Below are 15,060 nucleotides of genomic sequence, written 5' to 3'. Positions count from 1 at the left end.
GCTTGTGAACCAAATGGTTTTAGAGAACAAGCAGTTGGAACATGCTGTTCTGGCCACTGAGTGCTTGACTGGGCAGGTTTCTTTAGACATGAGAGCAGGAATGTGGTGCTGAGGCTAATGCTGGGATCGAATGCAGACTTAGAAGGGAAGCCCAAGCTAGGAGGAGAGCCACTTGCAGCCTGGAGGAGCTGGCTGGGCTCCACACACACCTTAGGAGTTTGAACAGAGAGACTTTAACACAAATCTGTTTCCTTTCCACATTGGATACTTTTGCCTCTGTCTAGCTCCTTTATCCGGAATGGCTCAGTGCCTTCCTAGGTGACCGAGTGGCTGCAGTGAAGAGGGGAAAGGACCAACACGCTGGAAGCCCAGAGTTCTACTTTATCCTTGTCTCAGCCACTGTGAGACCTTGGGCAGATCATTTCTTCTCCCCAGGTGTCAGAGACTCTGTGATTCACTAGAGGAAGGGGCTTAGTGGTTCTCGCCAGGGAAGGCACAGTGGACTTTCTTAAAATTATGCCTTTTCTCTCTCTGTGCAGAGCAAGGGCAACTGATGGTGGTGTGATGCGTGAAGGAAGCAAATAACTCTCTAGACATATGGTCCCCATGACATTAAAACTTATGAATTTTTTATTTCTGGAATTTTCTATGTGATATTTTCCGACTGTGATTGACCACAGGTAACTGAAACCGTGAAAAGTGAAAAATTGTGGGTAAGAAGGGACTCCTGCACCTTTCTGAGATGAATTGCTACTCTTCATGAGGACCAACTTTCTGGGGCATAATCAGATGTTTCCCTTGTTCTTACTCTTTATGATATTTGTGAACTCCAATCAGTACTCAGACAGAGGGCAAAGGCCCCCAAATGTTTGCTCCATTAAACGAGACCTGAGGAGGCGTTGTTCATTTAAGCACGTTGCTTCTTAAAAGAGAACAAAGCAAAGAGCTTGCACCCTCCCCAACTACCTTAGGACAAAGATTTTTGTGTTCTCTCCTTAATATTACAACTTGGAAGCTGCCATCAAAAAAGAAAAAAAAAAAGGTCGAAATGATTGAACAAAGACTTTCACTCAGGCCTGATCCTGAACTTCACTAAAGCAAACAGAACGGAAACCAAAAAAAGCTCCCAGCATGTCAGAAGAGACAACTGTCACTTTTCAGCCTGGTATGCAAACCCATTCTGGTGTTGGAGAATCCTCCACTATGTAAGACACAGGGAAACATAGGGTCCCTCCTCCCCACTACAAAGTCCAATAGTGCTGGTGACCTGGTCCCCCAGGGACAGAGGCCTAATTTTAGTCAGCAAGAGGCTCTAGCCTGACTCTGGAGCAAGAGGTCCAGAGAAGCCAGGATACCTGAGTCCAATGTCTAGGGTTCTGAATTCTTCTTGGGGCTGGACCCAGTCTGTGATCCTGACCTCCCACATTTCTTGACCCCTCTTCGTGTCCCCTGTCTGGTTCTCTGGCAATTCTGAGGGCTCCCAGGTATCCTTCTAACCTATTCTGATTCTGCTCAAGCAAGACAGAGGGGATCTCTCCTCTTGTACCTAAGATCTCATATGGTTCTACTCCCGTGGCCACAATCACTTAGTTATCTGTGGACTTACATGTTTATCATACCATCTGCTACTGGGAAAATACAAAGAAAATAGCAAGAATTCATGTTAGTTTCTAATACAGACTGAAAAGGGAATTTGAGATAGTGTCTTACACTACTTATTAGAACAAAAATTCTATAGTACAAGACTACAAGAGTTTGCATTGGTGGAATTCCTGGCCGCAGCTGTTGGTCGCTCTTCTTAAAAATATATGGTACTTCCTGAGTCTCAGTAGCCAATTCAGGAGTTAGAGAAGTCCCCTCCCCAAATCTTTTGATGCCTTTTTAATGACTGTATGATTAGAGCTAAACATTTTTGAAACCCATCCTTATTTTCATTCTGTAGGACAGCTGTCTCCTTCTCTAGGACCCCCAGTGGGTGCCTGAAACTGTGGATAGGATTGAACCCTATATATACTATTTCTTTCCTATATATACCTATGAAAAAGTTTAATTTATAAATTAGGCTCAGTAAAATGAAAACAATAAAATAGAATTATAACAATATAGTATAACAAAAAATATTTAAAACATGAATTATTTATTTCTGGAATTTTCTATGTGATATTTTCAGATTGTGATTGACCACAGGTAACTGAAACTGTGGAAAGTAAAAAATTGTGAATAAGAAGGGACTCCTGCACCTTTCTGAGATGAATTCCTATTCTTCACGAGGACCAACTTGCTGGGGCATAATCAGCTATGTTTCCCGTGTTCTTAATCTTTATGATATTTATGAACACCAACCAGTACCTTTTTCCCTTTTCCCTCAGACCTGTAACTCATTCCCTGTCATTTGGATCTTCAATGTCCCCTGAGAAACTCATGTTAGGTAAATACAGGAATGTTCAAGGTGAAATGATTTGATTATGAGAGGTGTAACCTCATCAGTGGATTAATCCACTTGATGGATTAATCATTTGAATGAACTAGTGGGTAGTAACTGTAGGCAGGTGGGGTGTGGCTGGAGGGAGGTCACTGGGGATGCGGCCTGGACTACATCTGTCCATGGCCCCTTTCTCACCCCCATCCCTCCCTCCTTTCTCTTTCTTTCTCTGCTTCCTGGCTGCCATGGGCTGAGCAACTTCCCTCCACCATGCCCTTCTGCCATGACATTCTGCCTCACCGAGTTCTAGAGCAATGAGTGGACCCACCATGGACTGAACCTCTGAAGCCATAAGCCCCAGATAATCTTTTCTTCCTCTAAGTTGTTCTTGTCAGGTATTCTGGTCACAGTGACAAAATGCTGGCTACAAAATTCCCTGAAAAGTCAATTCAGGTTGGGTTGAATATGACATTCAATGAATTATTGGCACCTAACCACCAGTAGTCACAAAGGTCTCATCTGGAATTCTCAGGTTTGGGTCTATATGAACCAGATGAACTTGCTGTGGTTGGGCCTGGACACGTGCTAACATGCTACCTGGGAAGTACCCTGGATATATATATATATATTTATAAATAAAGCAAACGTCTAAAAATATGACATGTTTCTAGTTAGTTACCCAAAGGTAAAGCACTACATGTACCATGGTATTTTTTTATTAAAAAAAAAAATAAAGGACCCAAGAATTACAGGAAAATTATTTGGTTTTCCCATCGGTTAAATTTACCACCATGTATACTTTTTTGTAACTAAAAAAATCGGATTGTTTTCCTCTTCTCACCCACACCCTGCTCGATACCATACACAAATACATTTCCTGTTCATTCCAAGGCCTTAACAATTTGGTGCCTAATCTGCAATCTTGTGAAGCCTTGTCTGATTTGAATCTGGTCGCTAGCCTCTGTGGAAATTCCCCTTCGGATGGTTGGCTGACAGAGAGCCAGGCATTCAGAAGAGTCACGCAGGGAAGAACGTGTTTGTTCTAAAAATGAAAGCCTTACTACTTAGAAATGATTTCTTTTTTTTTTCCTGCTAGGAAAGTTGAGAACAGATTGCAGAACTTCACCTTAGCTCGCAGACTGAAAAGGCATTTATGCAAAGGAGGGAGAAGGGGGCATTATGGGATTCCCGGGTGTATTCATTGTTTCTCGGGAGCACAGAGGGGAAAAAAAAAATAATCAGCTTCTTCCCCAGAACTCTTGATCCTAAAAATATCACCACGGTGCTCAAAATGGAACAGAAACTGATGGAAGTGGTATTTTGGAGGAAGATAGATGACTCAGAATCCTACAGCGGGATGTTAAGCAATGCTTTCCTGGATCCCACAGCTTAGTCCTCTATTAGAAGGCAACGTGCCCAGTGATTTTCATTCAGCTAGCAAAGAATTTCACCTGTAGGAAACCTATTAGTTATTTCTATTGGCACTTTTTGGGGGGGGGGGTACCATGGATTGAACTCAGGGGCTGAGCCACATCTCGGACCTATTTTGTATTTTATTTAGAGATAGGGTCTCACTGAGTTGCTTAGTGCCTCATTGCTGAGGCAGGCTTTGAATTCCTCCTGCCTCAGCCTCCAGAGCTGCTGGGATTTCAGGCCTGCACCCTGTGCCTGGCTTCCATTGGCTCTTGTTAACACAATTAAGAACATTTTAAATCTCTGATGTTGGGCATGTTATTTCATTCTATAAGACTTTTTAACCAGAGCTATTGCAACAAGCAGAGAACCACTGATTGCCTTAACTTCACATGGGATGGTCCCCATGGATAGTTAAACAGCCAGAAGGTAGGAGGAAAAGACAAAAAGCCAACTCCAAGCGACTGACCTGCCAGAAGAACTGATGCTATGGGGTGAAGGTCTTGGAAGGCCACTCTGTTCTGTTTCTATTAGTAAAACTAGTGCCTGGGCAACGTCCCCATGTGAATGAAGGAGCACATGTCTACCAATGGCCCTGCATTCCTGTACTGAGCGTGGAGTACCTGTCATGCAGCACTGTCACACCTCACCTGCCCGGGTGTCCCCGCTCATTCCAGGTTCCCTGACATTCTCCTCTCTTACTCACCGACCACAGGAACAGAACTAAGATTTTACTGAAATCTCCAAGGGTTTATTTTCTCGTAGGAATCCCTTCCAGCCAGGGTCTTAAAAGCATGAACTTTGGTTTGCTCTGGATCCTGATATTTTAACATGTGGAGTCTCCAATGTTATCAGCAAATAAGTCAATAATCTTTTTGTGGTGTGTATATGTGTACGTACCTCATATTTATGAATTTATCAATTTTGTAAATTTGCCATAGCAACACTGACTCTTCCCAGAGAAGGCAAGTCTCTCTCTCAAGAAGGTATATTCCAGGGAATGGGATGAAAAACAGAAGTGCCCTGGAAAAGCTGCTTGTGGCTGCTGCCTCCCCTTCCTATTCCCCTTAGGATCTGTGTGTGGGGGTCAAACAACAGGTGAGTCCCCCTGTCTAGGAACAAGAATAAAAGCAGAATTCCAAGGTCATCGTCTTCTTCCAGCCTCTCCCTCACCCTGACATCTAAGCCTCGAGGTCTGCTGCACCCTCCCTTGTCCCTGATGCCTGTGTGCCAGTTGCACCTTCTGGAGGACAAGGGGACAGGTAGAGTGTGAAAGAGAAGGTTCCAGGTCTTGGCAACGTGGATGTGACTTCTTCAAGTTAACCAAACAGCTTGTTTTTAAGACACTCAGTGTTTGTCCATGGGGCAATGTGATTGGGAAGGCAGATGAGATTTTGGGGAAATGTCTAAGACACATAAAAATAGTCCTGGCTTCTGGGTGGAAATCCAGGCCCCACCAAGGGCACTTCCAGACTATATTTCCTTTGGCCAATCATAGCAGGAAACTTTCACATAACAATGGTGTCCTACAGAACATGCTAGCACAATAAGAACAAGCCATAGCTCTCCACGGGAGCCTGGAGGCCAAGGCAGGCATGGTCCTGGGTCTACCACAAACCCGACACCTTGGCTCAGAGACTTTCTTCTCCTTCACGTTCCAGCTCCGGGTCTCCAATCACCCAGCTCCTCTGGCCCTCTGAGGAGGGCTCTCACTGGGGAGGTGGTACACTCACCGTCATCTCTTCTGGGTTCCCATTAGCCACTTCCACCACCCTTAGGGCGGGATCCACCTTCACCTTGGCTCGAGCCATGAACTGGATGACAGATGAACTGTCCTGTGGAGGAAACAACAGCTCACCGTAAGATTTTCCAATGACAATGACAAATGATTTTTCCTTGAGAGGGACTGGGCAGAACTGAAATTCCAAGATTCCTTGTAGACCAGACAAGGTTTTTTTTTTTTTTTTTTTTTTTTTTTTTTTTTTCACTGAACTAAAAACTTCCCCATCCCGGGAATCCACATAAATGTATACTTCCAAAGTTTCTCTTGAGAATTTTTTTTTTTTTTTGGATGGTGGTAGATGCAGAAAAATGACAGTGTTTGCCAGTAATCAACACAGGCAAACTTGTGTGCTGTGGTTTCCAAGTGGTAAGACCCAGATATGTGGATGTTGATATTGATGGATTTACAAAGAGCTGAGGATAAATGAAGCTGTTTGTATACAGCAAGCCCATGCCTGGCATTCCACTGAAGCCATCTGATTCCTATTTTATAGAATCTTCCTGCCCTGACCACAGCCCTCAAGCGCTTCTTTATAGGAGTTTCTTTTTTTTTTTTTTTTTTTTTTTAATTTTTTATAGGAGTTTCTTTTAACTCTTTGCTTGCCCTTAAATGAAGCCGTTTTGGGGACAAAGCCATTAGACATTAAAAAGAGGGCATCTGATGGAGAGATTCAGAAGGGAGACACATCTAGCTTATAAATTAGGCCTACTAGAAAGGCAACCCAGGGGCAGGGGCCACATCTGAGACTCGGGAATTACCTGCTAGCAGAAACAGAAGCCTTTCATGGGCTCAGATTCAAAGCCACCAATCCAGACAACCAAAAAATTTTGGCTCCAAAGCAGGGATAGAGAGGGAATTTGGAAAACATCAAGAGGAGGCAAAATCATGGCCGAGGAAAGGTCCAGGATCTTGGGGTTAGTGGTACAAATGGTGCTGCATTGACTGTGGAGCCAAGAGGCCCCTGGTTGCCATTGTGGAAATGAAAGGCACAGAACTAGGGTATCTGGCCTCCCCCACTGGGTGGCCTGCGCTCTGTCAGGAAGATGCTTATTGACATGTCCACCATATTTACTCAGCTTGCCTGTCACTCTGGAGGCTGCAATGGTTTGGGGATGTCCCCCCAGAATTCCTGTGTTGGAATTCCCAAAGTCACATATTAGAGATATTTGGAGGTAAGACTTTGGGAGATAATTAGGATTAGATAAGGTCATGAGGGTGGGGTCTCCATGATGACATTAGTGGCTTTATAAGAAGAGACCTGAGCTTGCCCACTTGCTCTCTCTTGCCATGTGATGCCCTTTGTGCCAGTTTATGATGCAGCAAGAAGGCCCTCACCAGATGACAAGCAGATGCCAACACCTTGCTCTTGGACTTCCCAGTCTCCAGAACTATAAATAGGCTTGTACTCTTCATAAGTTACCCCATCTCAGGTATTTTGTGTCAGCAACAGAAGATGGACTAGTCAGAGGCTCTCAGATGCCAGCTTTGACTCACTTCTGGCTAAACCTACAGAGAAACAGGAAAGTGGAGGACTCTTCCTCTAGCCTAGTTCCAAAGGGGCTCTTTTCTCATCTCTGCCCAAGAAACCACAAAGGATTTTAGTTTGTGTACTTTAAATATTGTTATTTTTAAAACAACCACGAAACATATTTCTAATTTTTTATAGACATGTTTTAATTGTGCATAGCAATGGGGTCCAGTGTGATATTTCTATACATGCATATAGTGTAAACTGATCAAATACTACCATTGTACAACCTCTCCTGAAATTAAAAAAAAATCATGTGGGCGCATGCACACACACATACATATGGATATATAAAATACTGGAGATTGAATTCAGGATCATCTGACCTCTGAGCTACAGCTATAGCTTTTTTATTTTATTTTGAGGCAAGGCCTTGCTAAGTTGCGCAGGTGGGCCTTGAGTTTGTAATCCTTCTCCTAACAGACTGGGATTACAGGTATGCACCAAAACATATTTTAATGCTTCTGGGAAGCTAGTTGTTCAGAGGATTTGCTCCAGTGAACTACTTTAAGTGGCAAATAATTTTACATGCGAGTAATCTTTTAGCAATTTACTAGTTTTATAAATATGTGGTTTTATGTATCAGGGCAGACTGTATTTACAACCATGGATCATCATTATCAGTTCAGGTATTAATTATGATGATGTTTGGCCAAGTCAAAGGCCAAGCCGATGGGAGCCTGGCAGAGAACAGGTCCCTGGTGGTTACAGAGTCAGTGAAGGAAGCCTCAAAGACTAAAAGAAAAATTTCAAAGAAATCTGAATCCCCTGAAGCTTTAAAAAATCAGACCCTACATTTCAAATAAAAACTTAAGGTCAAAACAATAAAACCTCAAATTCCCTTGTCTAGGGCCAGACCTTAAGGTCAAAAGGAAAATAAACACAACTCTAGGCCCAGGCAAAACCACAAGGCTGGAGCTGTTCTCTGTCCTTAGGGAGGCTGTGACGGTCCCTGAAACATCTGGCTCAGCTCCCTGTAGGAGCTGGCGTCAGGGGGACCCACACTTTGCATTTCAAGCTCCCTGAGCAGCCAGGGCCCCATCTGCCTTCCAGGTCAGCTGCATTCTAGGCTCTCCTCTGCACCTGGAATTTCTGCTGAAAGGGCACTTAGAGAATAAACCTCCATGGGTCCATGTTCTCAGCTCTCTTGTCTGGGGCTCCACTGGCCTGAATGACATGGGGACAGCAGTCGGTGAGACATGTTCCTTGGCAAAGGATCATCAGAGGTCACTAGGAGAGAGCTGCAGAAGACCCAGCCTGCAGAGCTGCACACATGACTGAAGGGCAAGTGACAGCCATATGGTATAAGGGTGCGGAAGCATCATGGTGGTTTCTTGCCATCAGTGCTATCGATAGAACTCGGTGGACAGTGGCAAGAGTGAATGGGAAATTCAACTGTCAGCAATGTCATCCGTCCAGAAGACAGACAAAATAGGTAAGTCTACAGAATCACAGGCCCTCCAACCTCAGTTGGGGACCCATGCCAGGAAGGGACACCTGTGACATGGGGCTTCCAGATGACGTTGTGGAAGCCGAGGACGCTAGTGGAGTTCTAGTTCACGCCTGGTCTGTCTCTAACGCTGTCCTTTATAAAGGTTTCACCATGGAAGCACTGTGTGCGAGCCCAACTTCCCCCAAACCAGTTTTCATCCAGAGCAAGCCAGAACCTTACCCAGCTCTCCCTGGGCTTGTGGAGCCTGCAACAACTAAATATAGGGAGAAAACATTCCCCCTTGCCTGTCTTTGCAGGTCAGCATGTTATTGCTGTGTTTAATTTAAAAATGACCACAGAAGGACTACTGTAAGGATATTCATTTCCCCGCTGATTGGCTTATCACACTAAACACATTTAGTCTGCCCAAAGGAAAATAAATAGAATCTTTGCGGCTAACATGCATATTTTGTTTTATCTTCATATGCAATTATTTTTAGAGCTTCTTGTTGGAAGGGATTTCTCATACTCGGCAGCACTTACCTTAAAACAAATCAGAGTAAATTTATATGATTCTTCAAGGGCCACCAATTCACTGATATAAAGATATAGATATAAGATATGTCCCCCCACTCTGCAAAAAAAATTAACTTCTCTGAAACAAGGACCACCAATTCACTGATATATATAGATATATATCCCCCTGCCCTGCAAAAAAAAAAAAAAAAAGAAGAGAGAAAGAAAAAACTGGATTTCTCTGAAACAAGTAGTCAGCAAACTACACCTCATGGATCAAATTTGATCCTCTGCCTGTTTTTGTAAATAAAGTTTTATTAGAATACAGCCATGTCCATTCATTTGAGTATTGTCTGTGGCTGCTTTTTCAATGTGACAGCAGATTGGAGCAGTTGCGAGGGACTATATGGCCTGTAAAGCCTAAAATAGCTCCCACAGGCCCTTTACAGAAAAGGTTTGCCAACCCTTGATCAAAAACATGTTCGCCAGACCAGCAGTACTGGCATCACCTGGGACACTATAAGACTTGCAAAACTCAGACTCTACCCACAAGGAATTAGAAATTTTTTTTCCAGGTAATTCTGATGTAAACTAAAGAATGGGGAACAAAATACCTGGGAGGCTTGTTAAAGTCACGATGCTGATTCAGTAAGTCTTAGGGGAGGTATTGGGGGTGGAACCCAGGGGTGCTCTACCACCGAGCCACATCCCTAGCCCTTTTTATTTTTTGAGACAGGGTCTTGCTACCAAGGTGCCCAGGCTAGGCCTTGAACTTTCGATCCTCCTGACTCAGCCTCCAGAGCTGCTGGGATTATAGACATGCATCACAGCTCCCAGTTATGATTCTAACAAACTCCCCGATGAAGTTATTGTCCTTACAATACACTTTGAGTAGTGAACATCAGATATTTTCCTCTTGCACCATCTGGAGAATTACTGATAGCACATGCCAAAACAAGTTTTAAAAGGAGCAGCCAGAGTGTCATGAGGAAACAAATTCAAATGCTTTTCAATGAAGCCCATGAGTGCAGGTCCTTAGGACTCACCTTCTTTAATATTTCTGTGTTCAGCAGCATGTAAATGTCTAGAGTGCGACTTTCCTCTTTGGTGAGAGCGCTAAGGTTACAGTGCATTGTTAGGCAAGAAATTCCTGGCTTTTCACAATCCTGAGAAGAAAAAAAATCAGAGAACTGTCAAATGATATAAAAGCAAAGTCAAAGCCACAACCATTTATAGAGCAGCAAGCTCTAGGGCTTCTGTTGTGGTGACTAAGTCAATTCCAGGCAGAGCAAATCAAACAGAAGATTCAGGGCTGAGGGTGTGGCTCAGTGATAAATCGATTGCCTAGCATGTTCGGGTGCCCGGGTTCCATGCCCAGGACTACAAACAAACAAAAAATAATAATGATAAGGATGAAGATGATAATAACGATAATGATACACAAGGCAATTACTCTTTGTCACCACCAGAGGGCATTCGAGGGATTTCCAGTCTGACAGGCACCAGAGCAGGTTTTAAGAGTCAAGCAAGTAGGGAAAAAAGCATGTCCCAAGTTAATCCTACCAAAAAGTTGGATTTCACAAAGAGAATAAATTTTTTTTAAGAGAAAAAAATTTCTCTTTTACATATTCTGATAGTATCAATAGGTTGGAACACAGGCGTATTTCCTACATTATGTAATTTCTGCCTGTGCAGTAGCTGGTGTGTGTTTGTGGCAAATTTTTAGTTTAGGGGAAATTAGAGGGATTCCAAAGTTATGTGACTCTTGCTCAAGAAAACACAGAAATTATGTAAAAAGAAATAAAAATAAATATAAACAAAAAGAAATAAAAACACATGAAAAGAAAGGTCAACTCCATTTTCTCTTTTGTATTGAAGGATCATCTGCCTTCATGATGCTTCAGTTGCAGGTGAAATTTATAGTTTGATACAGAGTTGTGTCTATCGAGAACACTTGGTGCTTTATCACTACATCTAAGGATTCTAAGGGCTTTTAAAAATAAAAGTACCAGGTGGTGGCACATGCTTGTAATTCCAGGGCTCAGGAGGCTCCGGAGGATCGTGAGTTCAAAGCCAGCCTCAGCAACAGCAAAGCGCTAAGCAATTCAATGAGACTCTGTCTCTGAATAAAATACAAAATACAAAATAGAGCTAGGAATGTGGCTCAGTGGCTGAATGCCCCCGAGTTCAATCCCTGGTATCAAAAAAAAAAAAAAAAAAAAAAAAAAAAAGAAAAGAAAATGAAAAAGGAAAAATAAAAGTACCATCCTCACTTTGTATGTGAAACAATCCAAACCTTTCAAGTGACCAATAGTTGCACTTCTCCACTGTGGAAGAGAGTGAGGAAGGAAATGATAAACGTGAGATGTGCCAGGATGAAATGAAGAGCTAAAGAAACATAACCAGGATTGGGGCTGTGTGCAGCACGTGCCTAACACATGTGAGGCCCTGGGTTCAATCCCTAGCAAAAGACTAAAGATATAGGGAGAGAAGGAACTGAGAAAGCATTTCGATTCCATCTCTACCACCTTCACTCTTTAAAAATGCAGTAAATAGAACAAATCTCAAGTGTATATCTTGATACATTTTTACATATTTTCATACCTAGAGAATCACCACCCTGAACACAATGTAGAACATTTCTGTCAGCTAAGGGGTGCCTTCACACCCCTTCCCATTGGTACTCCTCCAGAGGAGCTCACTGCCCTGACAGGCAGGCCTGCATGCCGGCCTTCCGTGCTTCCTTTATGGTACGGGGGACTGAACCCAGGGATGCTTTACCTACCACTGAGCTACATCCTCAGCCCTTTATGAGATCGGGTTCCACTCAAGTTGCCCAGGCTGGCCTGTGATCGATCCTCCTGCCATAGCCTTTCAAGTAGCTGGGATTACAGGCATGCACCACTGCACCCAGCTTAATTTTTTTTTCCTATTCCTGAACTTTGTGTATGTGAAATGGTCTAATATATTGGTCCTTTTGTCTTTGGCTTTTTTCATTCAGTAGCATGTCTGTGAGATTTACTTAGGCTGTTGTGTGCTGCAGTAGTTTCATATATTTCATTGGTGTGTGATATTCCAGGGCATGGATATACCACAACTGTTTACTCATTCTCCTATTGATACTTAACTGAATTGTTCTCTGCTTCGGTTATTATAAAATTGCTATTAACAGTCTTGTCCTATTTGTTCAGAAGATGCATGTACTTATTTCCCTTGGGGATAGACCCAGGAATGGCAATATATAGCTGGGTCATAGAATGTGTATGTGTGTGTGTATGTGTGTGTGTGGTTTTCCTAAGTGGTTGCACAAGAACAATTACTCTTGTTTAGATTCAGACTAGTTGGAGAAACATTTTACTTTGTGCTTGGAGGTTGAAAAGGTTCTCCCTTTGCCAGGCAATGGAATTTGGAATATAAATTCAACATTAAGATTGAAACCTCAGGCTTGTGATTTTATAAGTCGATTGATGAGAAGCAGACTTGGGAAATAACAAATTCCAAAGAGAAAACTGGCCTCTCATCTCAGTCTTGCCTTCTGAGGAGGACCACCCATGTTACCCTAGCCATTGGGCAAATCCTTACCAAGACTTTTCTTCCAGACTTTGTGAAAAAAGCAAATATTGTGTGGAAGATATTTTCTTGTTCTTGAGGGATGATGCAGGGGGTTGGGTTTTTCTGGAAAGAGCAGTTTCCTTTCTCTTGACCAACCTGAGAATGGAAAGAGGTTTGTCAGTATGGCTGATCCCAACCATAGGCCATGTTCCTGGAGTCCCATGTCATGAAGAAAGTACCAATTGAGTTTTTTTTTTTTTTCTCCTTGTTCATGCTCTAGTGGACAGGAATGGCTAAAAAGCCTTTTATTTTAAAGATGAGGGTCTTTTGTTGTATTGCCCAGATTGGCCTGGAACTCCTGGGTTCGAGTGATCCTCTGCCTCAGCCTCCTGCATAGCTGGAAGGTAGCTCACCCTGGGAATGCAGGTGCACACCACTCCACCTGGCTCTGGCTGAAAAGGCTTTAGGGCAGAAGCTGAAGCATCAATAGGGCCAAATAATAGAAAATGTGGATCTTACGTCCCTAAATCATTGAGATGAGATGGCACACAACATGTGAATGAGATGTGACTAGGAAACAGTGAGACTTGGAACACAATAAACTTCTTATGCTTCGTGATTTCCAAAGTACATTTACAAGCATCCGTGCAACAATTCTGTTAGGCACTGATATTAGAGTAGATGAGGAAAAAGAAACTTAAGTCACTTGCCAACACACATACAGTCAAGAGCCCAGGTCTAGAACTCAGGTCCTCTGAGACCTTAAGATCCATAAGAGGACCTTTGCCAGAAGATAGTCCTCTGCTAGAAGTCTTCCTAGAGCCCTCAGGGTGCGAGGAGGAGCCCTTCTGGGGAGGGAGAAAGTGTACTAACGCTGCTCTGTGCTCTATCTCTGCTCCAACTAGAGTATCAGCCACATATGATGCCACTTAAAATCAGAGTTCTGATTAAAAAAAAAAAAAAAAAAAAGCTGGACAGACATTGCACTGAGCCAGACAGGGACTTCAACATTCGGTGAGCTCTTGGTGAGTCATCTGATTTTATTTCTGACAGCCATGGCAATGGTGCTGAGCAACAGCATTACGAAAAAACAAAACACACCCAAACAGTGGTGTGCAGCCTTTCAGGTGGAGTTCTAGAAGAACAGCGCCTTTTGACATCCACCTGGAGGAACCGTTGAACGAGGTCTTCTTCATCCATCACCATATACCCTGGTGATAGCTAAAGACTGAACAGGATGTAAGGCCAGACCAGAATGTTAGTAATTAGTAATCCATAATTTAGGACTGTGTTTACAATCCCCTTGCTAACTAGAATCATCTGTTTAAACTTTCCTATCTTTGATGCCTGCGAATAAAATATAGTGTGTTTGAACTTTCTCAAGAATGTTTCAACTTCCCATTTGTGCTAGGGTGCAGGGTTTAAAGTTTTTACATAAAGAAACTTCCAACGTAAGAATGATAATCTTTTAATAATGCACTATAAAACGAGGCCACCAAAATTCGCTAAATTAATCTCTGCTTTATCTCTGAACACATTCCAAAATTTACTATACATGTCTGAAAACAAACAAAATGAAGTTTTATTTCCTCAAGATTAACTATGAGAAAAATGAACGTTGCCTTTGAAAAATGTCTCGTCGTTTGGGACCCTCTTTGTCCTTTAAAAGTGCTCACAACTTGGGATTCTTTCAATTATTTTATTTGAAATGCAAAATTTGGGGTATATATATCAGCCAGGAATCTCAGGACTCAATCTTAACACTAGTTTGGGATGATTTTAGAAGTTACTAGAGGAAATAATGAAAAGGAGACACTGAAGTTTAATGCATTTTTGATGATTATTTCATGGATCCAATTGTTTAAAGTTATGATAAATATTTTAAAGTTCATTTTAGAAAGCAATACACATGTTGTTACTGGGGTAAACATCATGAATATTTGCTTATAAGACAAATGAGAAAAACCACCACTGTGGGGTAAATGAATATTTGTGTGTTGCAATGAAATTTCAGACGCGAACTCAAAAAATTCTGCATTTCAAATAAGTAAGATCAAAGATGATATATTCTGGAAAACTTGTCTTAAAAAAGTGGCCTAGCAACAGTGCTCTCAAAGGATGTACATTTGAATACAAGTATTTGTGAGATGTGAGAAAATGGCCAGATTATTATAAACGAATGCTACTCTTCTACGATTTTGAGTGCACAACTACATAATTAAATATTATTAGTTGACTATTCCTTTTTCGAACACTTTCAACTGAAATAAAATTTAGATTCCCTCTAATGCACAGATTGTAAGTGCAGTTTGATGAACTTTGACAAATGAGATCACCCATTAACCCCCCCCCACACACACACACACACCCCCATGTAAGTACGGAACATGTCCACGACTCCAGAAAGTTCCCAC

The 15,060-nt window shown here is 42.4% G+C and overlaps 1 protein-coding gene across 1 annotated transcript in view; it reads right to left on the bottom strand.

Annotated features, from left to right (window-relative positions):
- Positions 1 to 15,060, bottom strand: part of Itga9 (integrin subunit alpha 9) — a 320,954-nt gene that overhangs the window by 28,723 nt on the left and 277,171 nt on the right. Inside the window, exons 24-26 of the mRNA XM_046436952.2 lie at positions 12,677 to 12,802; positions 10,141 to 10,260; positions 5,569 to 5,670 (exon numbers count right to left, since the gene is read on the bottom strand). Of these exons, the coding sequence (XP_046292908.1) occupies positions 5,569 to 5,670; positions 10,141 to 10,260; positions 12,677 to 12,802 (348 nt within the window). The remainder of the gene's footprint in view (positions 1 to 5,568; positions 5,671 to 10,140; positions 10,261 to 12,676; positions 12,803 to 15,060) is intronic.

Source organism: Marmota monax, unplaced genomic scaffold, assembly GCF_021218885.2.
Source record: "Marmota monax isolate L192 unplaced genomic scaffold, Marmota_monax_Labrador192_F-V1.1 WCK01_AAM20220418_F8-fsc00021, whole genome shotgun sequence".
Taxonomy (NCBI): Eukaryota; Metazoa; Chordata; class Mammalia; order Rodentia; family Sciuridae; genus Marmota; species Marmota monax.
Note: the sequence above shows the minus strand (reverse complement) of the source record. Positions and strands in the feature narration are given on the sequence as shown.